The sequence below is a fragment of the Diplodia seriata genome, assembly GCF_021436955.1.
Source record: "Diplodia seriata strain FDS-637 chromosome Unknown scaffold_3, whole genome shotgun sequence".
Taxonomy (NCBI): Eukaryota; Fungi; Ascomycota; class Dothideomycetes; order Botryosphaeriales; family Botryosphaeriaceae; genus Diplodia; species Diplodia seriata.
Window position 1 is genome coordinate 3,359,783 of NW_027117310.1, and position 23,457 is coordinate 3,383,239.

At 55.6% G+C, this 23,457-nt stretch overlaps 7 protein-coding genes across 7 annotated transcripts; 3 read left to right on the forward strand and 4 right to left on the reverse strand.

The window, feature by feature from the left end:
* Positions 1-783: 783 nt before the first annotated feature.
* SLS55_003712 (uncharacterized protein) lies at positions 784-1,186 on the forward strand (the record flags this gene model as incomplete). Its single annotated transcript, XM_066775181.1, has 2 exons — positions 784-1,119; positions 1,178-1,186. 2 exons carry the CDS (start codon positions 784-786, stop codon positions 1,184-1,186), a joined length of 345 nt encoding a protein of 114 aa, XP_066635300.1.
* Positions 1,187-3,046: 1,860 nt separating this feature from the next.
* Positions 3,047-5,510, reverse strand: SLS55_003713 (uncharacterized protein; the record flags this gene model as incomplete). Its single annotated transcript, XM_066775182.1, has 4 exons — positions 3,047-3,480; positions 3,612-3,768; positions 4,714-4,881; positions 4,941-5,510. 4 exons carry the CDS (start codon positions 5,508-5,510, stop codon positions 3,047-3,049), a joined length of 1,329 nt encoding a protein of 442 aa, XP_066635301.1.
* A 1,326-nt stretch (positions 5,511-6,836) lies between these two features.
* On the forward strand, positions 6,837-8,864 carry SLS55_003714 (uncharacterized protein; the record flags this gene model as incomplete). Its single annotated transcript, XM_066775183.1, has 2 exons — positions 6,837-7,433; positions 7,497-8,864. 2 exons carry the CDS (start codon positions 6,837-6,839, stop codon positions 8,862-8,864), a joined length of 1,965 nt encoding a protein of 654 aa, XP_066635302.1.
* A 292-nt stretch (positions 8,865-9,156) lies between these two features.
* Positions 9,157-10,131, reverse strand: SLS55_003715 (uncharacterized protein; the record flags this gene model as incomplete). The annotated part of the gene is made up of 6 exons (XM_066775184.1): positions 9,157-9,320; positions 9,378-9,455; positions 9,518-9,595; positions 9,652-9,714; positions 9,777-9,835; positions 9,896-10,131. The coding sequence occupies 6 exons, from the start codon at positions 10,129-10,131 to the stop codon at positions 9,157-9,159; spliced, it is 678 nt and encodes a 225-aa protein (XP_066635303.1).
* Positions 10,132-12,372: 2,241 nt separating this feature from the next.
* On the reverse strand, positions 12,373-16,562 carry SLS55_003716 (uncharacterized protein; the record flags this gene model as incomplete). The annotated part of the gene is made up of 2 exons (XM_066775185.1): positions 12,373-16,277; positions 16,556-16,562. The coding sequence occupies 2 exons, from the start codon at positions 16,560-16,562 to the stop codon at positions 12,373-12,375; spliced, it is 3,912 nt and encodes a 1,303-aa protein (XP_066635304.1).
* Positions 16,563-17,367: 805 nt separating this feature from the next.
* On the reverse strand, positions 17,368-19,747 carry SLS55_003717 (uncharacterized protein; the record flags this gene model as incomplete). The annotated part of the gene is made up of 2 exons (XM_066775186.1): positions 17,368-19,661; positions 19,717-19,747. The coding sequence occupies 2 exons, from the start codon at positions 19,745-19,747 to the stop codon at positions 17,368-17,370; spliced, it is 2,325 nt and encodes a 774-aa protein (XP_066635305.1).
* Positions 19,748-20,184: 437 nt separating this feature from the next.
* Positions 20,185-22,545, forward strand: BRE1 (E3 ubiquitin-protein ligase bre1; the record flags this gene model as incomplete). Its single annotated transcript, XM_066775187.1, has 5 exons — positions 20,185-20,322; positions 20,392-20,535; positions 20,587-20,650; positions 20,710-22,316; positions 22,372-22,545. 5 exons carry the CDS (start codon positions 20,185-20,187, stop codon positions 22,543-22,545), a joined length of 2,127 nt encoding a protein of 708 aa, XP_066635306.1.
* Between the last annotated feature and the right edge of the window lie 912 nt (positions 22,546-23,457).

Genomic DNA, 23,457 nt, shown 5'->3' on the forward strand with positions numbered 1-23,457 from the left:
TTTCTTCATAAGCTCCAAACACAAGAAATCAGAGAATTTGGCTTTTTTAAGAAGTCAAGGCGAACTAATGATTTATATTAGAGCGAAAGGTTAATTTTATTCTTCAAACGACGTGTAGCGGTGGGCTCCTTTTACTAAGCTTTGGAGTCGCTTAGCAGGTAGGATGAACCGTAGGGTTTACCTTGGAGAGATAAGAGAGGGGTGACGGAGTACGCATCACGTGATTGCGCGGTGCGCAGTGAGTCGGTTACCTCCCAATCAATACGGAGTAGGTTTGAATTGAAACTTTAAGTCGAACACGACACGTAGGTACGCGTCTTGGCCCCACGCGCGTCACCTGGCCCCGCCATCTCAATAAACATCCCGGGAAGGAACAACCCTTTGCGCCTTCCTTTGCAAAAGTATCACGCTCCCGCACTGGCACTCCTCCCAAACACCCTTCCACCCCTTTCAGTCTCCATCTCAGCGTTTTGGCGAGCCTCCCAACGGGCAAATTGCAACCATGCCGCCGCCCAGCGACCTTGAAGACACGTACATCCTCCATGTACAACTCTCCAACACCAAAAACCCCACCATCTCGCGCGTCCTCTGCGTCCCCGCCCACCTCGAGTTTGACCTCTTTCACCTCGTCTTGCAAGCAGCTTTCGGCTGGGCCGAGACGCACCTGTACAACTTCACCGTCTCCCAGCCACTGCCTCCAGGCCAGGTAATCTCGACTGTTCCCAGACATGTTTTCTGGCCTCGGGCGGTAGCCTACCTGCCCACCTCTAGGAACGCACCCGCATGATGTCCTTGGACAATGACTTCCTCACCATCGACTCCTCAACCGAGGGCTGGGACGAAGAAGGGTCCATGCTGGCTGCCATGGCCCGCTTGAGCGGTCGTCCCCCGCCGCCCACCATCCCAAAGGCATTGGCCTCCGAGCGCACGCTCGCTAGCGTGTTTGCGGATCCGCGGTTCGCCGATGGCAAGGCGGAAGTGGTGTACAAATACGACTTCGGCGACGGCTGGTACCACGAGATAACTCTCCTCGGGAAGGCCGAAGGCGACTTTGCGCGGAAGCAGATCGGCAAAGGCGTGCCCGTCGAGGGTCAGTTGACATGGTGTGTGGCTGGCGAGGTAAGCTTGGATCATATGCTCCTCCCCACCTTCACATCTCTGAAACGAATCGCAAAAGGCCTTCTAGTGATGCACGCTGACCAGACAGGGTCATCCATGGGCGGAGGACGCTGGTGGCCCGAGTGGATGGGAACAGGTGAAGCGGGCCTTTGCGGGCAGTACGGAGCCGCGAGCGGCAGAGCTGCGAGAGTGGTACACGACCCACTGCTGCAACGGAGACCGCGAGGGACTGAACCCGTGGAAGTGGGATATCTTTGAGGTGAACCAGCGCCTTGCGACCCTGCACTGCTGAGCTGGCTGGCGTACGCGTGTCTTGGACTTTGTGGGTCCAAAAGTAGAGGACGCTTGGGGAGCATTCTAGACTGGGGTAAGCAGATGTCGGGGTAGGTGGGATCAGCACGATTTATGCACCTATTATGAGACCAATACGTCGTGCTGGTACTTTCTACGGAGAGCGACCGGCCCACACCGCCAAGGACGCGCCACGTACTTTTCCTTTTTCTTTTTTTACTTCTCTATAAAAGAAAGTAGTCCATAGTCTGGTCCGGCGTATCCTTGTCGGGAAGGGACATTCGAGCTTCTCGACACTCTTCAGTGCCACGGCAAAGTATGATTTCCTTGAGGCCCGTTGGTCCTTGAATGGTCTGTGAGCCTCAGCGTTGCCAGGGGTGCGCTGGCCAGCCGGGAAGAAGGGTGAAACACACCGATATCCGAGGCGGGGATGGATGGGGATACTTGTGCGGTTTGCACGTGTGCGTTGCAAAAGATTATGGTGGGAAATACAGAAGACATATGTACTTTCCCGTTTGGGTTAGGTATGTTATGTAGACCGTAGATCAAATGCCTAAATGATTAATGTGAGCTCCCCACCAGATTCATGTTTTCAACTTTTTTCCCCCCCACCTTTGCATTCACTTTGTGTAGCATGCGTCCAAGCCCTGGGCAGGATGACGCTCAGAATATTGGTGTGGGCCATGAAGCTTGGGAAGGAAAGAATGGGTATCTACTTGAAACTTAACGCGTCCTCTTACGTACGACCATAGGTCTCAGAATGTAGGGTTTCCCGTCCGTTTGCATTCTATCACTTATCGTTGAAGTGGAAGCGCCTGTCAGCCGCATGGCAGTCGATAGACAGTCCGCAGCTTGTTGACTTGCATTTATAATCTATACCGCCCACAGCTTCTTCCACGTACGACCATAGGTCGCAGAATATAGGGCTTCCCGTCCGCTCAGCCGTACTCAAGCTGCGAACCGGCCGATTAGTACTCAAGTGGGTGACCATTGGGGAATCCCGGCTGTTGTACGTTTTGCATTTCGTTTTGCATTTTGTTTTGTGGGCTGCGGATCCACAATCTGCCGCACAGACATGGCGCTGCCCCTAGGCACCCCTGCATTCCTTTTGATAGCTGAAGAACGTCGACATCATCATCCTATGCCGTGCGCGCTGCAATTCTGTCGGATTCGCTCGTGCAATTCAGCTTTCCTTGTTTGGCTTCCCATCTTTTGTAGTAAGGGAGCCGCTGAAGTTGTAATAGCAACTACGCCTTCCATTCGAGTTCCGGCTAATGTATTGTATTCATTGGTAGTTGAATCCAAGATCTGGACGTAGCTACGCGCTTTAAGTCGCATTTTTTCCGGCTGTTAGATTCGACAGCCTACATAGGAAGAGTGGTAACGTCGTGGATGGGGCTTAGAAGGCTGGGCCAATTTTTTTGGGAGTCATACCAAAGAACAAGGGAAAAGAAAAAGAACGCGTAGCATCGAATTGCTTTCGTGATCTAATGATAGACTTATCTAATCGGGAGTAAAAATGACCGTGTCCTTCCTTCCCCAACCAGTAAGCTATGCGTTCTCACCATTGAAGTCCCAGAGAAACCGAAGAGCATCTTCAGCCGGTTGCAAATCATTTGCGAACGTCCGGCTCCGGTTAGTCGTCCAGACCAAGTGCTCTGGAGATTTCAGACAGGTCAGTGATGGCCTCTTGCGGATCCGGGGGACCGATATGACCATCCTCAGGTTCTCCCGGAAGGTTTCTCCCCGTCTTGAAATCCCACAAGCCGTTATCTGATGTTTCTACGGGCTCATCGTTCTCCGTCGGCACATCTGCCAGCGACGCCCAAGCGTTGGCATGTTCAGTCGGTGACGGAGCGTGTACACTGGCTGAGGTGTTCCCTTCCGCAAAAGCCTGGTTCTCTGAGCCCATCTGTGCTGAGGCATCCGCCTGCCCTCCAGATCTAGCGTCAGTATCTTGCAATCTCCGGGGGGAGCCCAGAGAGTAGCGGTCGGAGCCCAGAGAGTCCCTGGCGGAGCCCAGAGAGTCCCGGCTGGAGCTTAGAGAAGTTGGTGAGTCTGCGTCGCAATCTGTGGTCGTGTAAGATTCCATTTCCGCGGGAAGAGTTGGCCGAACCAAAATAAGTTTGATCCAAAGCATTGGGTACAGTGTGTACGCAGTTTGCAGGTGGAATTTTATGGGAAATGGGGCGCCGACTTACAAGGTGAGGAAGGTATCTCTTCGTTAGGAAAGAGGAGGGAGTAAATCGCTTCCCATCTGCCTTCCCTGGTGTTCTTGAATCCCTTGATGGGTTTCTTGCTTCTAAGAACCTCCTCTTGTTCTGGCGTGATGACTTCTTGTTCCAGTACACCGGCAACCTGTGTGCATCTTAGAAAGGGGTTTCGGTGATAGCTCAAAGCCGCTTCATCCGGGAAAGTCTTATGGCACCGAAAGCATATCCAAGGTCGCAAATGACATTTTAAAAGGTGTTGTCTGAAGTAAAATGATTAGTAGTGAGCCAAGATTGTGCGGGAGGACCAAGCTCACTTCAGGGGTGCAATGGTTCGGTATCCCGGAGAAATACACGAGGACGCCTTCGGGGTTTCGTTCGGGAAGCGCTTGACGTAGGGGCATGCAAGTCTTCGATCATCATCCATCCCGGATGCTGATGATTGTCCAGCATCCGGTGCTTTTTTCTGATCGTCATTATCTTCCTCGTCAGCCTTGCGCTTTCGCTTTCCCGAGGCATGCTCCGCTGGTGCTTGAGAACGGCCTGCGGTCGGTATGGAGCCTGGTCCGTCGTCATCTCGCGTGGTGTCCATGACTCTGTGTAACATGTATAGCAGATGTTGTCGTTGACTCCGCAGTTGGTTGAATTTGACTCGGTATCTTCTGCGATGCGAAGGGTCGAGGGTCCGTCGCGATGCGGCAGGTGCGCCCCCGTAGCGTAGCTCCTTCCAACAGCCCATTAACTCTACGACGCTCCGACCTACGTAGTAAGCGCCGCCATGACCGCATCTGTACCTGCCTTCGCCGTTCCTACACTTCGCCGTACCTACACTTGCACCTCACGCAATACTTTTTGAAGGTTTGGCTGACATTTCTTTACTTTTCAATCATGACATTGATGCCGACATGTTTACAGGACGACCACTCGGAGTCTTGACTGTCATCTTCCGACCCCCTGAAGCCGAAACCCAAACACCTCTTCAGCATCTTTGAGGACGTTATCATTATTCATGTCATTATTTGTCTCAAAACTCTTCTCACAAAACAACAGCAAGGGCGGCAGCTGCGACGGCCGCAGCAGCCGACAGACGCACGCCCATGGAAGCCGAAGCGCCACTGCTCGGCTCCAGCGTCACGCCGGCGGCAACCTCAGTGACGGTGACGGTCCAGTACCTGACATAGTCGGGGTTGCGGGTGACGGTGTAAGCGGTAGTCGGGTTCGCCGACAGCGACGACTGGCAAGCGCCGACCGAGATGGTGTTCTACCCAAAGTCAGCGAACCATACAACGACAACGACAAGATAAGGGAGCATCAACTTACATAGGCGCCCTGCTGCACCTCGCTCGCCGGGCCGGCGACGTCCTCCTCGAAGCAGCGATCCATGGCCACGACATCGGCCGTCTTGACGGCACTCGGGATGCTCGTGAAGTTGACGGTGCACACGGGGCTGTTGGTCGTCTTGCTGGCGGTGATCTTGCAGTGCTCCTCGTAGCCGACGGTGACGGGCTCGGCCAGCGTCGTCTGCGGCGCGAACTCGCGCGTGCCGATGCTCTGGTAGAAGCCCATGGACCAGTAGTCGTCGGCGAACTCGACCTTGACCGGCCCGTCGCCGTCGGTGGCGCACAGCGCGCCCTCGGTGCCGTTGCCCGACGACTTGGCCGTGTCCGACGGGCAGTGGAAGATGACGGTCGTCGTCGATGACGTGACGTTCCACACCTTGCCGCTGACGCCCGCCGTCGGCACGTACAGGCCTGTGTTGCCGCCGGGGAAGGCGAAGGAGATCTCGGTCGAGGTGGTGGTTGGGCCGGTGGCGGTGGAGGCCGCGGCCGAGGAGGAGGCGGCGGAGGAGAAGCCGCTGAGGGCGAGCGTGGTGAGGAGGATGGAGAGCATGGTGTGTTTCTTGAGATTTGTTTGCTGACGGTGTAGGTGTTGAACTGGGGGAAAATCCGCAACTTTCAACGCAGCCTTTCGCAGGGAAGGTTCAGTCAGTTGACAGTAAAAATGCGTGCTGTACAGTAACGGGCACGCACGACGGTCGTATTTAAGTCCGTCCTTTGCCCTCGAGCGGCCTCCAGGCTACCGTCCTGCAGGATGCAGTTCTGGAGGCGTCAATTACCCGATGTGGAGTGATGGCGGTTAGTAAGCCGAGTGCAGTGGCGAATGGCAAGCCGCAGAAAGAGCCTCGTCGCTTCCATTAAGCAAAAGTGGCGTCGACAGCACCGGAGCTTCGCTGGAATCGGCCTCGCGGCTTTCGCGGCGCGCTTTGCCGAGGTGGCACGGCCGTTATTGGGGGCACGGGGGCGCTTCCGCCGTGCTGGTCCCTGAGGCCAATATAGTCCGGCCGAAAGCCGACCGTCCGGTGCTTCGCGCTCGCTGGCTTTGGAAGATACGGACCGAGGTTGGGAGAAGGCAAAAAGAAGTGATTGCTCCGTGTGTTTATACAGTGTCCGTGGTGGAGATAGACTTCCGCGTATGCTGACAGGGGATTACGACGAACGGAAGCGCCCATGGTAGCGCTAACCGTGTACGGTAAGTGGCAGGGATAGTGTGGAGTGGCAATGTGGGGCTAATCATAACCTTTTCCCGTGCCGGCCTTCCTGATCCTTCTGCAAAGGGCACCAGTCACGAGGCAATACCGAGCAGTGCTATAGGTATCGTTTGCCAAGCATTCCGGATATAACGAACAATGTGGCGTGCGCAAATCCGTTGGGAACTGACTCGACTCTCCCGCTGAAAGAACCTCAAGTGGTCCAACGCTTGATACTGCAAAGCCTCTTTTGTGCCTCGGTAAATTCTCGCGACTCATGTCAGATTTGAAGAGAAAGGGTTTGCAAGGTCGTCATCAAACCCGGGCAGCTGGGTTTGCAGGGGCTTCACAATACAATGTTACCAGACTTCCACTCACAGCTCTACCATAGGCCGCAAAGCATGCAAACATCATCCATCCCGCAGGAAATGATTTCGAGAAGACCTTGGCCCCCGCTTGGGCGGTGCCGATGCCACATGGCCGCGCGCCTGAGAGGGTCATGCTTTTTCTGGCCCCCAATACTCACAGCCGAACTCAGCCTCGCCCCACTTGCAAGCAAACTGCATCTTCCGCTCTCTTCGCATAGCCTCACAGTGCTTTCAAGTCACCTAAATAACTCACAGGTGCCAAGTACCCCTCAAGATCGTTGCGGGCGTCTTTGAGGGGCGTGCCTGGTCCTTCATACGACCATGTCCGGCTCCGCCACAAACGACATACAGGCCCGCGTCGCGGACATCAAGTACTGCTCTGATAGACGATGCGCCACTCAGCCATCCCGGCATCTGGCCGTGAGCCTGCGGGAAGTGTCACTCCGGCGCGATGAAGCCACGGCAGTTTCATACGTCTGGGGGGAGTTCAACCGCGAAAAGACCTCGATCGGACACGTCGCCGGCAACAGCGACAAAGCCGTTTCCATGAAGCTCGGGAAAGAGTGGGTCATCGGCGATGCCATGGACCGCCTGGTCGAGCTCGCAACGAAGAAGCCCATCTGGATCGACCAACTGTGCATCCCGCAGAATGACGAGGAGATAACAAAGACCCTCGCGAACATCCCATCGATATATCGCACGTTCGACGTCGTCATCCTGATGCCAGGCCATCCCTGCAAGTGCCTTCCGACGCTGATGCAGGATATTGGCAAGGTTGACCGGGCTTTGTCGAAGTCCGCCACGTCGGAAGCGTTCAAACGATGCCGCTTGGAATTCGAGCCGTGCTTAAACATGACTTCGACATGCTCCTGGATCAAAAGGGTGTGGCCGCGGCAAGAGCTGAACTACTCGGAGAAGGTGCGTTGCGTTTGGGCGGCGAAGGAGGAATTGCCTTGCGTAAGCATGCGTGCTAACGGGAAGGATACGGCCAACCTTGCTCCGTTCCTCGCAAGGATGTATGAACGGTTACTGGGAGACGGCTACAATCATGACGGCGCAATGCGGTCTCTCAGTTCGTATTCGACGGAGCTGGAAGTCGAACAACTGGCCGAAATAAAGCTCTACGTGGAAGGTCCAGGCGGACAGACGATAGCAGAAGCGGACGCTGTCTATCGTTTTTTCTCGGGGGAAGCACTCAGGAATGGTATCGCCAGACGCGAGGATATGCCGCACCTATCCAAGTTTGCGCACAACCTGATCATGTTGGCCTCAAGGCATGGAGGTCCGCGCCGAAAGGCCACCCGAGCACGGGATTATGTCATTTCCATCTGGGTCGATTGCCCGGAGTACGCCATTCCCCGAAACTACAAGTCAATGGACTGCCCGAGCCTACTTCAAGACGCCGTGAATCAGATGAACAACACGAGCGAGAGGTTCTTGCTCACCACAGCCCCACAGGGACTGTTCGAGTCCGAACAGAGCGGATCAGCACTCTGGCAACCGCCATGTTATCTTCCTTCGTGTCAGATTGACGACTTGTCGGATATCTACAATGTCCTCGTCAACACCAACTTGGGAATGCTCATGCCTTCTTCCCAGAAGGTTCCCATAATCGTAGATCCCACGCAGACACTCGCTCTCTCGGCTGGAGCAAAGAGCTTCGAAACGCTCTGGCAATCGTTCCCCCAGGAATCCGCTCCATCATCGTTCATCGAGTGCTTCAACGCCATCTCTCAAAATTGGGCCGAAGTGACGGTCGGCGGCGTGATGAATTCGATAGACGAGCTCCTGTCTCCCTACTCCGAGACCGAAAGAGACAGCAGCGGCAAGTTGCATTTCCTCGTCCCGCCCTCGGACGTGTTGAGGATGTTCATACTGTTGCAGCTCTTCAGCCGGTTTCCCGGCGTCAAAGCCTCGGATTTCCCTCAAGCAGCACACCAGCCTTACGACTTCGAAACCCTTGAACTCGGTGCGTACGAGCTAGTCAGCACGGCACTGTATCTCGATCTGGATATGTGCTACGATAAAGGTATGCAGCTGATGTTTTCTGGCACTGACGGCCACGCAAAGAGCGTTCCCAGAGTCGGGTTCTGCCGACAGAGTGTTGATATCAAACGGATGTCCGAGAAGGCGATGGATCCGAACGACAAGCGGGTGTTGACTGTACGAATGGACTCGGAAGCAACAGAATCTCTGCTGTTCGAGGCCGAGATGGTGGGCCACGTGGATGGCTCGCCTGAATACCGTGTGTTTGGCGTGTGGGTTCCGATTGAGCCTAGCGACGAGTGTCGTTATGGCGCTGCTGCTTGGTATCCGGAGAGGGGAGACATGAATGGGTATCTTGTTTAGCGTGTCCTCGATTCTGTACATGTCTTCAGGGGTCATGCGTCCAATGTATACCTTGCATCAAACTTCCCGATTGGCAACCCGGGAGCCATGCGTTCCTTCTCTACTAAAGCTCTGTGAAGGGATATTGGAGTCTCATATCATGACGGCATGCTACGAAACGATTCTGGGTTGATGGCAAAAGTATTGGCCAATGAGTTTTGATATCTGACTCGTAATTTTCTACAGGAAGGAGACAAAGAAGACCAAAACCCGTACTACATCACCGCGAAGAATCCTCGGGACCGCTAGTCACTTAGTGCTGCACATCGGTGTCCGGGATCTCAAGCGTGGTGAAGTTCCAAGTCTTGCCGCCGTCGGAGCTGGTCATTTCCCCACCGGTCGCGCCCTGCTCCCAGCCTCCAGTGTGGCCGAAGCTCTCATCCGCCTGGCTCAGCACGATGGAAACATCCTCCCAGCCTAGAAATCTTTTAGTTAGTCACGGCTTACTTTGAGTGAGGTGGGCGGAGGACATACTGTGCGCGGGGGCAGTGGCACAGGTGCCGGCTGCACACTCGATCGAGATGTAGAAGAGCTCGCCGTGCTCTCCCTTGCCTGCCAAGATGCTGTTAGTCTTGCAACTGTGGAAAGAGCCCCTCTAAACCCCGGTGACGTACTGGTCGAGACGCTGGATACGAGCTCGTCGTTGACATAGAGGTTCTGGTCCCACATTTGGGTATCAGAGTTCAGCTTGTCTGGAAAGTGCGTTAGCTGAAGTGTTGACAAGGGTCAAAAACCAGGTGTGACTTACAGTGCGTCTTGATGCGAGACCCGGCAGCGGCCTTGACGGTCGTGCCGGCTTTGGCGTTGGAGCCTGGTTACGATGTCACGTCAGCGTTTGTTAGGAGATGATTTGCCTAACGGGGCCATGTTTACCAATGAGCGCATATGCGAAGTTGCACCAGTTGCTTCCGAGGTTGGTGCAGTACCCGCTCCTGTGAAGTTTTAGCTACCTGTCTATGGGCAATTTCTGGGAGCAATGAGCGGCGCCTTACCCTTCAGGGGCATTCTCGGTAACGCCCTGGAGGAAGGAGGCCTCGTTTTGCATCATGATGGCACTCCACAACGCAACATCTCCCGTGATGGGGTTGGGGACATCTCCGACCACGAGCGTGGCGGTAGCTTCCTGGATCCACGCATCGGTGCTCGCCTGGAGGGTAACAACATCGAGGTTGGCAAGCGCTTGGTGGGCGAACGCCAAAAGGGCGCTGGTAGCTGCGAAGGTCTTCATGGCGATTTGGATGTTTGTTTGAAAGGAAGATACGAGGAGGTGTAGAGGTGAAGTGTACGCTGGATTCATCTATAGAAGATGGCAATTTATATATACGGTGTAGCGCCGACACAGAGCGAGAGGCTCCTGAGCCAGCGACCGCTCCGTAGCTGTCAAACAAACATACGAGGTGCATGTTTCGAACAAATTAATGAACGGAAATAATCTGGGGCTCCCGCTACTTATAGCGGCCCGCAGTTCCCTCGTTCTTTCCGATTTTGTGACTTTATAAATAGACTCGTCGTGTTGTATAAGAATTATCGCTCTCCAAGGCAACAGTTCCCGGAGGCGTGGGCGAAGCCGGGACCCTAACAGGTGATTTGATTTAACATTGGCCACCCAGCTCACGGTGGGCCTGAATTTTCTCCGGGCGTTTCGACTGACATCCTCTCTTCGTGCTACTTCTCCTCTCTTAGTCATCAACGTTGACCACCCAATTCGATTGCAATTGTATTTGCTACAACCATTCAATTGAGAAATGCAGATATGCTGTACGATCCCATTAGCCTGTCGTTCAAAGAGTCGGGAAGGATAGGTACGGGAGACATACGGGAAAGATACGGGAGACATACAAGTAAATATACATTTCTTCGTATGTATGTACATACAAGCCGGCTTTAGCCGGGGGAACAAAATTGTTTGAAACACGAACCAGCCCCTCGCAATCTACACCGTTTTAGTTCCTGGCACGGGCAGACGTCTTCCGCCTCAACGATGCCCGGTTTTCTACGACATCACAACTTGCATTTTTCTTGGCGAATCGAACGAGATTCGGACCACCAAAAAAGGGACTCAGCGTGATCGCATAAGAGAAAGTAAGACGTCTGGTGGATAGGGTCTGATATTGGCGTACTACCAGGCAATGAGACAGTGTTCTGCGTTCTGCCGACGTTGTCTGGGGAGGAAGAAACACAAGCGGTGGACCGAACATCGACCACACGAGAAGAGGGCGTTGAGCTGCATGATGGGCCTGGAGCGGCGCTGGTCAGGCGACGAAGCTCATGGGTGAAATTGTTCCGGAGGAAGACAGCTGCTCTTGATCTGGTCGAACGGAAGGAGCCCAGATCCAAGTAGTAGCAATGCGGTAGAAAGTCATGCCGTTCGTTCGTGGAGATCTCCGACGACCAAGCTTCGCAAGCCAGGAATGTGAGAGCGGACGCGCCGATCCCCTCGTTGCCTCCAGAACACGACGAGTCGGCGGCTGCTCCGCATCGGAAGCTTCTCTGTTGAGATGAGTGTGACGGGTTCCATGCGCACGCATTCATTGCTGGACAGTATCGTGCCATGATTACGAATCCACGTCATTCACCTCAGAGCGTGCAGGTTTTAGGACGACAAGGCAAGACGCGGACTGCCCCGGTTTCAAGACGTCTTAGTACTAGCAAGCTGCATCGCAACTGGCATGCGGGTTGAGAGGAGTTGAACCTCTCAGCTTAGCCTCGTTTGGCGTTCCGGCCATCTTGGCAATATTCCAGGTAAGTATGCGTCAAAGGAAAGTGAAGATGGATAGCTTAATTACCGGTTTTGCGCTGTGCTAGCGCAGTCTCCCTTTGTTGTCTGCCATTTCCGGGCCTCCACCTGCCGATGCCCACTCAAGCCTTTCCACAAGCAATTCCAAGCAACGAACAAGACTTGGCCTGTCTAGGCGCTCATAGCAACGCCGCACCACTTTGAAACCCTCCTGCAAGTTGGTCAGGAGGGGGAAAAGCTGAAAATGAAAAGAAACAAGACTGCTGCCGTTCTAGTCCAGCGCCAGAGACCATTCTTGTTGCCCATTCCATTCAGTATCGTAGACAGGAAAAACAGTGACTAGCATGTGCACCGCATATTTTCCAGACTTCAAGTTGCGCTGCCCAGAGGGAGTAAAGAGGATAAACTAAACGAGGATAAAATAAAGGCCATCCACACATGCGTTCCAGGTGGAACCCATGTTCAATAGAGCTTCGAAGGCAGAAGTCTCGAGTAAAACATCGAAGGGAAGTTTAAGGGGAAACATACTGAAGGAAGGATCAGGATACAGGTCCCCTCGGCCCACCAACGAAGGTGCTTCAATGAATAGATCAATGTACGGAAACTCTCACGCTCCCAACATCCGGTCGATTTTCCAGCCATTCAGCTGGGTAATCAAGTGCCGCATCCTCGTACAGAGCTCCGGGACGCGGAAGGGCTTCGACACGACGTCGTCCTGTGAAGAGAAACACGTTAGCTTGGCGCCAACGGGGCACTTTTCCAAGCCGAGGGACTTGCCATGCCCGCATCCATCGCCTGCGCAATCTGCTCGTTCCGCACATTCGCCGTCACGGCAATAACGGGCACATGGCCCTTCAGTACACCCTCCTTCTGCATCCGCCTGATCTCCTTCACCGCCGACAGCCCGTCCATAACCGGCATCTCCCAGTCCATCAGAATGACGTCGAGCGCCATGACTGGCACAAAAGCATCGTCCCCGCCGTTGTTGCTATTTCCTGGTGCCGTATCGGCATAGCCATCCGAGGCGTACACCGTCCGGCGCATGAACTCCAGCGCTTCGAGGCCATGGTTGGCGACGGACACGATGCAGCCCTTGCTACGCAGTTGGTTGGCCAGCACGCGCTGGTTGATCAGGTTGTCCTCGACCAGTAGCACGTGGATGGGGTCCGTTAAGCTTGAATGCTGGAGGTGCAGGCTCGGCCGTTTTGCTGGGCTGCTGGTTTCCTGAAGGTCATGCTCCAGCGAATCGGACCTCCGCCGCCCCGGAGATTGCAGCACTGCCGGCTGTGGAAGAGGGGGCGTTTGCACGCAGTCGTCATTGACGCTACCGGCAGGGGTCAGAGGGGCCAGCGCGTCGCCACTGCCCAGCATGCTGTCAACGGCGCTCACGTCGGGTGGCGGCGTGGGTGCGCTGCGGCGTGCCTTGACATAAAAGGAAAAGGTGCTACCGGCACGGGGGCGCGACGAAAAACCGATGGCGCCTCCCTGCATCTCAGTAAGGCGGCGAGAGATGAACAGGCCCAGGCCGCTGCCACCGTAGCGTATGTGGGTGCGTGGCGAAGCCTGCGAGAAGCGGGCAAAGAGAAGCTCTTTCTCCTCGTCCGTGAGGCCACGGCCTGTGTCCTGCACGGCAAACTGGACGAAGACGCAGCCGCCTTTGGCCCAGTCTAAAATGAGCGAGGGCGCCTCGGGAGCGGCCGAGGTATGGATGTAGTCGATGTCGCGGACCGCACACCTGGAAGGACGCTGGCTGCTGGCACCGATGCTCAGCGTGACCGTCCGTCGCGGCTGCAGCCTCGTGAATTTGATGGCGTTGGTAACAAGGTTGATGATGATCTGTAGGAGCCGAGTTGGATCGAGCGACACCCAGTCCAGTCCCAATTGACGGAACGACGGGTCAATGGTGAATTTGAGGTCAACGCCAGCCGCCTTGGCCTCGGCTTCAAACATCTTGACAGCATGTCTTCCAAGCGCTTCCGGCTGCGTGTCAACAGGCGTCATCATCAGGAGGCCAGAGTCGAGCTTGGACATTGTCAGCACATCGTCAACAATGCACTTCATGTGTTGGCTGCACTGGGCGATGGTCTGGGCAGCATCGATGCCACCATCCAGCAGCTTTCGTTCCGTCTCGCCGAGACCGCTGGCGGATTTGATGTAAGCGCTGTGCGACGCAATGATGCCATCCGCACACTGGATGACTGCCCCGAGCGGATTGCGCATCTCGTGGCTGGTGGTGTCGATGAAGTTTTCGAGTTGTCGTTTTGATTCGAGTGCATCTTCTGTGCGTTGCTTCTGCAGCCACTCGCCCCATTTCTGGCGGCTAATGTCCGTCACACACCCTACAATCTCTTTGATCTCGCCGCTTTCCGAGACCTCGGGGTAGGCGGCACAAAGTATCCATACGCTTTGTTCTGCACGTCCATCTGCTGTCATCAGGGCTGGGTCATCGATCGCTGGCTTCCACGATTTCCTGAGCCGGAGCTCGAACGTGATCGGGCAGTTGTCCTTCATAAGACGGTCGAAATACGCTTCGCACCTTGGCAAATCTTCGTCAAAGCAGAGGAGGGGCCACGCATCTCGGACGTCCAAATCATCGTTGTCCAGCTGGAAAATCTCGAACCATGCGTGGTTTCGGTACGTGTAGTGGCCGTCGGAGCCGACGATGAAGATGGCCACGTCGGCGCGCTCTGCAAACCGCTGGAACTTCTTCTCGTTCCTTTCCCTCTCTTTTTGGCTGAGGTCCAGTTGCTCGGCTAGCTGTGTCTTCATAAGCTCTGCCTGTGAGATCATCTTCTCACGCGACCGAATTTCTTCCTCGTGCAGCACGACAGATGCCAGCGAGGTAGAAAGCAGTCTCGTGGTAACGCCCATAAACTGCTGGTAATCCTCGTCGTACGGACGGCGCGAGTTTAGACCAACAATCAGAAAGCCGAGTACGTTCTTGCTTGTTGTCGGCGTGATGGGACAAATGACAATTGACTTACTCGGGTCACCAAACCCGCGCCAATGTATGCCATCAAGTAAGCTCATAGGAAAGGCCTGGTCATCCAACGCCACCAGTGTCGGCTTTCTTGAGACGACGGCTTCATGCAAGTAAGGCATGAAGCGATCAAGACCCTCCAGATAATCGAGGCGGAGAGGGGCGGCAGGGTGGCCTTCAGGCACACCAAGGGATCCTTTCAGGGCGCATTCCTTCACAATGCTCTCGGTCGAGCTCAGGGCAGAGTCGTCGCTTGAACATCCGTCGCTTTCAATGGCGTATAACATGGCGAAAGGGACGTCTTTGTCGTTTGCTGATAGCCCCTGCAGCACAGACCTCCAGAAGCCATCCAGCGTTCGCGCGGTCGAGGTTTCCTCACTTAGCCTGAGCAAGGTTGAAAGTCGTCTCTCAGAGACAACTTGTCTCGTGGTCTCCGTCACAGGTTCATAATGGCCAACGATATGGCCTCGCTCATCCGTGACGGGAAGAAACGTGAAGGAGAAATACGTCTCTTCCAGCATGTTTCTCCTGTTGAGGAAGATGGGCAGATTCTTCTCCGGTACAGCCTCTCCAATGAGTTTGTTCTGGGCGGTCATAGGAACGAAATGGTTCCAATATTCCTTGAGCACGACCTTCGCGCTCTTGCCCATGGCTATTGGATGCAGCTGGCCGATGAGCTCGATATAAGCCTCGTTGTAGATCATGGTGACTTCCTCTCCCCAGAACAGGACGGACGGATTCGGATCTCGCATGACGAGATTAGTCATGGTACGCAGAGGCGTTGACCAACTGTCCATTGGGCCTATCGGTGTTTGGCCCCAGTCCACGGATCGGGCGAATTTGACATGGTCGGACATGCTTTGGAACTGATAGTTGCTCGTCCAATCGAAACTACCGAGAGGCGCATCGCTAAGGTCGTTGGGTTTGGTCACATACGGCCGGCTGACGGCTCCCGCCGGCAGTCCTACCAAATCTGGCGTTAAGCTCGGAAGCTGTGCGGGAACAAGATCGTCGTTTTGGGCCGCAGAAAGAAAGCCGTTGCTCGGGCGGGTAGCCCAGTCAAAGTTGGGGGAATGTAAGGCCGGAAGTGCTCTTGGGTCGGGTTGAGGAGAGCTTGCGGCGGAAAGGTCACCGAGATCTGGGCCTGAACGTGGTCGGTCCGGCACACCACTGACAACGCTCCAGCGGCCCATTACTACCAGCTTTGTCCACTGTATGCTGCCGTACCTGAAGCCGTCGTCCCGAGAGCCGTTCTCTTCGTTGCAAGTCCAGCCCTTGAAGCGGGAATACTTTCTGTTGAAGAAGGCACCGACGGCGTGTACGTCGTCTCTGCCCGTTATGAGGGAGAGGAGACGGCCGCTTTCGGATTCCAGCAGAGCCTGGTTGCAGTAGATGGGATGGAGAAGGTTGTGCGTTGCGCCGAGGGCGTCCAAGTCAAGCACAAATGTTGGCCGTGTATCAATGTGGAGAAAATCCAAAAGACGGATCTGGTTGACTTCATCGACGGCGGCGCGAAACGAGCGCGAGCTGTCACTCGGCTCGGGGCTCTGGCCACCACAGGAGTCGTCGCACATGAAGTAGATGGAAGATGCCCCGTCACTGGCGTACGACCTGGACCTCTTTCCCTGCGAGCCCGAGGAGCGATGGGCACTGCCCCCTGCAGGAGGTCCATGGTTCATTGCCCTCCAGTCACCACAGGCAGGCTGCGGACAAGGCGGTTGGCAGGATTGGAAGTGTGGAGATGCGTCGAGCCGGCATCCGGCCCCGGAGGTGCAGGAAGCTGGACGGAAAGTCTGTTTTTGTTGTTGCCGAAGGCTCGGCGGGACACAGGACGGCAACGCGGGGAAGAGCTTGGGGCAGCGTGGGTGAAAGAGGACCAGGACATTAATGCCGCCGCCGGGGGCCGGGTGTCTGAGGCAACAAAGCAGTCTAGACCGAGCATGGAGTCAGCCAGGAATGGCCGCGGTCTCGGTGTGAGACAGCGCTCGGCGCAGCTGCAGTTGCCGTCCTTGCCTGCGCCCCTTCAGTCCACACTCCACACGCCCCGGCCGCTCCTGGCTAACGCTGGCAGGCGCGCCTGCTTCAAGAGTGGCTCGCTTAATGCTAAGAGTTGTACTCGCCTTTCTGCTCGCCCCTGCCCCGTCCATCACCGTCCCCCTCGACGCTTCAACCGCCTCCGTGGCTGCCCGCTGTGGCGTGCTGGACGCATGAATTCCCCGGCCGGCCGCGGACGACGTCTATCGCCCGCACGAGCGAAGCGCGCTTGCGATCGTTTGGACTAGAGGGTGCCATCCGCTGCGGCTGTTCTCGATGACCTGCGCCGACTTTTTCCTCGGCGGTCTTGCCGCGGCTGGTGGGCGTTGCTTCGCTTCAGGCCCTGGACAGCCGGTAAGGATGCTGCCGGCCAAGGAAATGATTGCCGTACGTAACCGCTTTCAGCAAGCAACGTACCTCGTCTTTCGGACTCCACTCCGATCACTCACGCGTTGTAGAAGTATCCATCGCGAGGCTTGGACAAAGACGACTCCACATGTTCTGACTTCATGTCCTGTGACACCAAAGATGGCGGCCGTGTTAGGACATACATGCACTACTGATTGGGTCCCTGCACCACACTTGCAATCCTTCCCAATTTGATGTGCCTGGCTGCGCTGCTCTTGTTCGCCTCCCATCCTCACCAGCATCCGGGCGGCATCGGATTCATGCTCTACCAGCCTGGATCCCTCCTCTACTTCAGCGGCTGCAGATCATCTTCGATACTCGAGCTCGTCACCCTCAAACGCAACCACTTCGACTTCTTCGCCCCCAATTGGTGCCTTGCTTTTCTTGCCCCTCTTCCCCTCGCCCTTCTTCTTCTTTCCTTTCTTAGGAGCCTCACCCTCCTCGCCATCGACATCGGCACCACCCTGCTTGGCCAGCTTGCGCTGCCTCTGCTGCTCGGCATATTTTGCCTGCGCTTCCTCAACCTCCTGCCTCTGTTGTTCAGTTTCCTGCGCCAGCTCCTGACGCAATTGTTCGGGATCGCGGAAGAAGTTGTCGTCTTTGCCCGTCTTCCGCTTGTACTCCTCAAAGTCCATAGGGACGCTCTCGCCGATGAGAACGCGCTTGATGCGGTCAGGATCCAGACGTTCTTCCTTAACAAACTTGCGTTTCACGTTCGCGCGCGTCTTACCGGGGAACATCTTGCTGATTATGAAAAAGTCTGTGCCAAACATTTTTAGTGCATCGTAGAACAGGTCGGTTTGCTCGTCGGACCACCGGTCTGCACGAGTCGGGCCCCAGCTTGTCCTCTCTCTCGGGTCTTTGCGATTGGCCTTGATCCAGGACATTTGGTTGACCCGTGTCGTAAGCTCGTCTTCTTCGACCTCCTGGAGCTCTTCCGCATCTTCACGAGCTCGAGCATTCCGATCCACCGTTGTAGACGTATGATCAAGCATCACAACGCCATTCACAACACGCATCTGCGGAGCTTGCACAGAAGCACCGCCCGTGCTGGCTGCCTCTTGAAGTCTTGTAAGAGCTTCATCCCGCTCTGCTTGTGTTTGAGCTTGTTCTTCTCCCAGCGCAATGCGCTCACGCTCTTCCATTCGCTTGCGTTTCTCTTCGTCCCAGTCAACCTTCGACAGTGCTTCCTCTCGCTGCGAGATAGTACCGACTAGAGAAATGTCTCTCGTGAGCACAGCCATTGGCATGGAGTTGGCGTCAATCTTTGTCTTTGAAGGATTCTCGTGATCTTCTTCATCGAAAACAAGATGGTCCAGCACGCTCTTGGGGCGCTTTCGTGTCGCGGCACCCTGTTCTTCTTCTGGACCACCAGTGATTCCTGCCTCTGTTCCTTCGGCTTCACCATCCGCCTCGGTGGCGCGAGCCGGAGCCTTCGGCTTCCTCTTAGCGCGCTTCGACTTAGGTGCCTCCGCATCTCCAGTTGGCCCATCCCCAACATTCTGCGGTTCTGCTACAACGCGTTTCTTGGGCCGAGGCTGGCGCGGTTTCTTCGCAGCTGGGGCCTGTGCGGAGCCACTAGCTGCCGGCGCTACTTCTGATTCCGCTTGTTGTTCGGTGGAAGGTTGCTCATCCCCTGCAGGGGCATCCGCTTGTTGCTTCCTTCTCCTTGCAGCCGCGACATTTGGTGCTCGCTTGGGGGCTCGGTTGAGAGCGGACTCGTCCTCCAAAGACTGCGTGCTGTTATCAGCCTGAGTGGCATGCTGTTCGTGGCGCTCGTTGTCTAAGCCGGCATTGGGCCGATCCTGTTCGTGGCCTTGGCTTTCCTCCGTCGTAGACGCTAGCCTTGATGGTTTGGTTACACCAGAATTTTTCCCCATGACATCTTTGATAAGATCTCGGTTCGAGAGCCGGGCCGCACCACGCCTCTTCACAGCCTTCGGTTGTGTGGCGTTCCTAGACTTAGGCACATTGCCAGCAGACGTGCTTTCAGAGCTATCTTGAGGGGCCGGGCCGACTGCGCTATTGTGCTCTTCAGCTTGATGGACCGGTTCCGCTACTGTAGCTTGTGACGGTAATTGCTGGGTATTGTTGACCGTCACTTGCGACGGCTCCACACTGGTCCTATGCACATCGCCTTCGGTTGGCTGGCCTGAAGGTTGCGCTATCGTCACCGGCGTAGCTGTGGTATCAGGCAACGTAGACGGCGCTGATTGACCGGCTATAGCAGACACTTCTGACGCTGAGCTGGAGAGCTCAACCTTCCTACGCTTAGGCGACCTTCCTCCGGTCTCCAACTCATCATTGTGCGTCACCGGTGCGGAAACTATTGATACGGGCTGGGCGGCGGGCGGTGCTGGTTGCTCGGGGACAAAAGCCGGCGTAGATTGAGCTTGCGAAGGGGGTTGGGTGGAGGGCGGAGTAGGCAAGACATTCTGGAGTTCGGACTGGACAGGTTCATTTGCGGGCGTCTCAGAAGCAGCGGGCGTGCCGATAGGCGTTTGATCAGCGCTCGAAGTGGCGGAGGCAGCTTCGGATCCGGAGACAGCGGCGGGACGGCGTCTGGCGACCTTGGGAGCGAACTTCTTGCCGCTCTTGTCTGGGAGCGGACATTAGCGATGGAGGCTGCAGCTATGGCGGAAACAAGAGCATACTGATGGCGGAGCTGCCGTGGAATGCCGACATTGCGTGCAAATGGCAGCATGCGCAGTTGTTGGTGGGAGGAAAGGTTCAAACGGCGAGGAGGTGCTACGGGCAGGGCATCATGGCGGGCGCGTCGCGTTCAAAAGTTACGCCGCCGTGGCTGCCAGATGAGTCGCGCCGACGGCAACGCGCAGTGGGGCAATCGCTCGGTCCGTGCGACGCCGATCCTGAGTCACGTGCGATTCCGCTCCTTGAACGCTTGTGTGGCTCCAACTTCACAACATCCCCCGATCACGCCCAATCGTCCCGCCATCGCCCACCGACCCTCCCGCCGCCAACGCCAGGGTCGCTTCGCGTGCATCCGTTCTCTTGCCCTCGCCTGCGCCTCGTACTTGCTCCCTCCATCGCGTCGCAGCGTCTCCGCTTCCATGAGGCTCGCATCCAAGTCAGTGACTGGCCCTTCCCTCGGCGTTGCAACGATGGAGGACCGCAAGAGACCGGCCATGTCCGACCGCGACGAAACAGCACCGCCCGCAAAGCGCCAGGCTACACTATCCAACGGCACCAAGGCCCTGACAGATCTGGATCCGCTCACCGACCGTGATCGTGTCTTCGAGGTTCGTCAGCTCCGGTTTCGTGCTTGCTACTGCCACTAAAGACCCGCTGCTGACAGCGCATCCTCTCAGGAATTCACCAAGGACGCCCTGATAAGACAAAAAAACGAATACAAGCGCAGGAAGGCCGATCTCGAGGAACGCCTGGCAGATCTTGAGACGCAGTCCAAGTATCATGATGACCACCTGCGCATCATTGACCTGTGGTTCTCTCAGGTAACATCACCCAAGGCGCACAATTCCTTGCTGTCACTAACGCGCCATTAGCTCATCGATGAGGTTGCCGTCCTTGCCAACGAGACTCTCCCTATCTCGGACATGAGACCTTCTGGTACGTCGCCGTCCCTTCCCCGATCGTACATCCAAAAATGATCTAATGCCTCTGTGAAGAATCTGCGCCATTTCCCACCTCTCTTCTTTCTTCCGATGCCGAAACCTTCCAAGAACACCTCTCTGCCCGCACCGATAGCATAAAGAAGGCTCTTTCCGATCTGTTCTCCAAGATTCCGGCTGCTGCTCCCGAGGTCCAAGATCTTAAAGGTCAGCTCTCTAAGCTGCTGTCGCTTGAAAAACAGCATACTGCAGAGCTTCACCGGGCTATTGCAGAAAAGGAACAGTACGAGGCTCGGCTGCAGGGCGCGACGGAGCGTTACGTTCTCGCCGAGAGAAAGTATGATCGTGAGAGAAGTAAGGCGGTAGCAATGGTTGGGTTGGGTGCTGCTCCTGTACCTTCAGCAAGCAAGGATGACTCCAAGCAGAAGGCTGACAGCCCGCCTGTTGCCAATGGCTCTCTCGACAGTGCTGAGATTGAAGCCGCGCGTAAAGAGGCGAATGCTGTTGCAGAAAAGCGCAAGGCTCAATGCGAACAACTTGCCGTTGAAAACAAGAAACTGACAGAAGAAGTCACCTCTCTCAAGGCCAGGTTCTCCGGATTGACTGATGAGGACTACGCGAAGACGGATCTGTTCAAAGCACTGAAGAGCCAGCACGAGGACGTCATCAAGCGCATCAACCACCTGGAGGCCACTAACGTGCAACTTCGTGAGGAAGCCACGAAACTGCATGCAGAGCGCACAGCATACCGAGCACAAATGGACGAGGAGTCGAGAGCCGCTATCAGTGAGACTGAGTCCCAGCTGGCAAAGGCTGAAGCAGATCTTGCCCGCATCCGTAACGCGAGAGATGAGCTGGCGTCTGAACTGGCGCAGCGCAAGGCCGCCCAAGACGACGTCAGCGCTTCTTCGGAGCAAATCAAGGATCTGGCAAGTGCTAGGGAAAGCAGAATAGCTGCGCTTGAGACCGAGGTCGAGCGCCTCCGATTGAGGGTTGGCGAAACGCAGGCCGACAGACCAACCGAGAATCTAGAGGGCTTGTCACCAGACGAGCTCCGCATCAGAGTTGCCACCCTGGAGAGAGAATACGCCCTACTCAGCAACGAACTCCCGTCCATGGAGGTTGCCTGGAAAAAGGCGCAAGCATTGGCGGCGAAGAAGACTGCTGAGCTGGTCAACTGGGAAGAACAAGTAAATCGGTTAACCGCAGAAAAGTCCAAGGCAGACCAAAAGTACTTCGCCGCCATGAAGGCCAAGGACGCCAGGGAAGCTGAGTGTCGGCACATGAAAACGATGAACGCGCGGAACGCCGAAATCATTGCGCAGCTCAAATCCATCGAAGGGGCCAACCAGAACATGAAGATCAACCTCGAAAAGCAGGTCGCGGAAAGCGGAGAAGCACTGAACAGGCTTCAGGATCAACTTAGAACTCTACAACAGAAGTCTGGAGAAAGGGCTAACTTGACCGAAACCCTCCAGGCTCAGATTGTTGAGCTGAAGATTACGCTGAACACCAAGGACAGTGCAGTTTTATCCTCCAAGCAATCGCAGAGGGAGCTTGAAACAGAGGTCGAGAAGCTCAAGGTTCGTCTGCAAGAGACAGAGAGGCAATTGAGCAACTGGAAAGACAAGGACAAGAGGGATGACATGAACGAGATGTGGCGGGTAAGTGGATCATCTTACCCACCTTTCGTCTGATCGCCAGGCTAACATTGTACAGTCGTATGCCCTTTGTCCTGTTTGCCGCAAAAACTTGAAAGACACGGCCATCAAGACGTGCGGTCACGTCATGTGCCGTGATTGCGTGGAGGAGCAGTTCCGCGGCCGTTCTCGCAAATGCCCTGTGGATGGCAGGTCATTTGGCAACGCAGACGTCATGAAGCTCAACATGTGAGCCGCCGTCTCCTTCAAGTCTATGCAACCTGTATTATAGTTCCAGCTCCCGCTCTGGCCTGGTCCGACATCCCGAACAACTCGCTTCAAGGGAGAGGCAGTCGGACGGGGTTGTCCGCCCCTCTTGCTCGAGATACCCGCACGCGATTGTGTTCTTTGGGAGAAGTCCGGATCCACGCAGTTGCGATTTTCCATGCGGCTGGCGATGCACATTCCGTTCGATGCGGAAGCATGCTGAAAAGGTCTTGCCGCACGGCCAGATACCACGTGAGCCCTTTGTTGGCCACCATCTCGTTGCTCTCGTTGGCTTTACACCAGGCAGACAAGCAAGCTTTGAAGATCACAGCAACCAAACAACCGAGGGGGGCTTCTTTATTGCTAGTTAATGACGAGAGGGGGGTCCGAAGCATGCGCCTCCTGCTGTCTCCCCCAAGGACGTAGCGACGACTTTGCGACCGACTGCAATAGATTCCGAATAAACGAAGTCAAGATAATGATGACTGCGGGCACGATGAGCGAGGCATGAATGTACGAACAGCGAGGATACGAGTGAATACAATAGAGGTGTGGGTCAGGACTAGTGATTTAGTGAAGAGGACCAGGTTTGTTTTGTTCAGTCTTGAGGCAAGACGGGTAGCATCAAACCTTAGGTCTGGGAAACATGGCCAATGCCATCAAAGCCGAATCAGCATTCCATCGACGCTCTCGCTGCCACAGTTCACCTTGTCCAATTGTTGTCGTGAGGCAAAAGGAAGAGCCAGCGCTTTGATGGTCAAACGGGACCAGCTTGTCGAGTTTTGCGCATGTCTCAGCCCTACGCCACGGCCAACTGGCCCAAGCTTCCCGCAGAGCCGCAACTAGTGCAAATTCGTCCAAGTCCGCGAGTCCGAGCTCTTGTTCCTTCCGCGCTCAA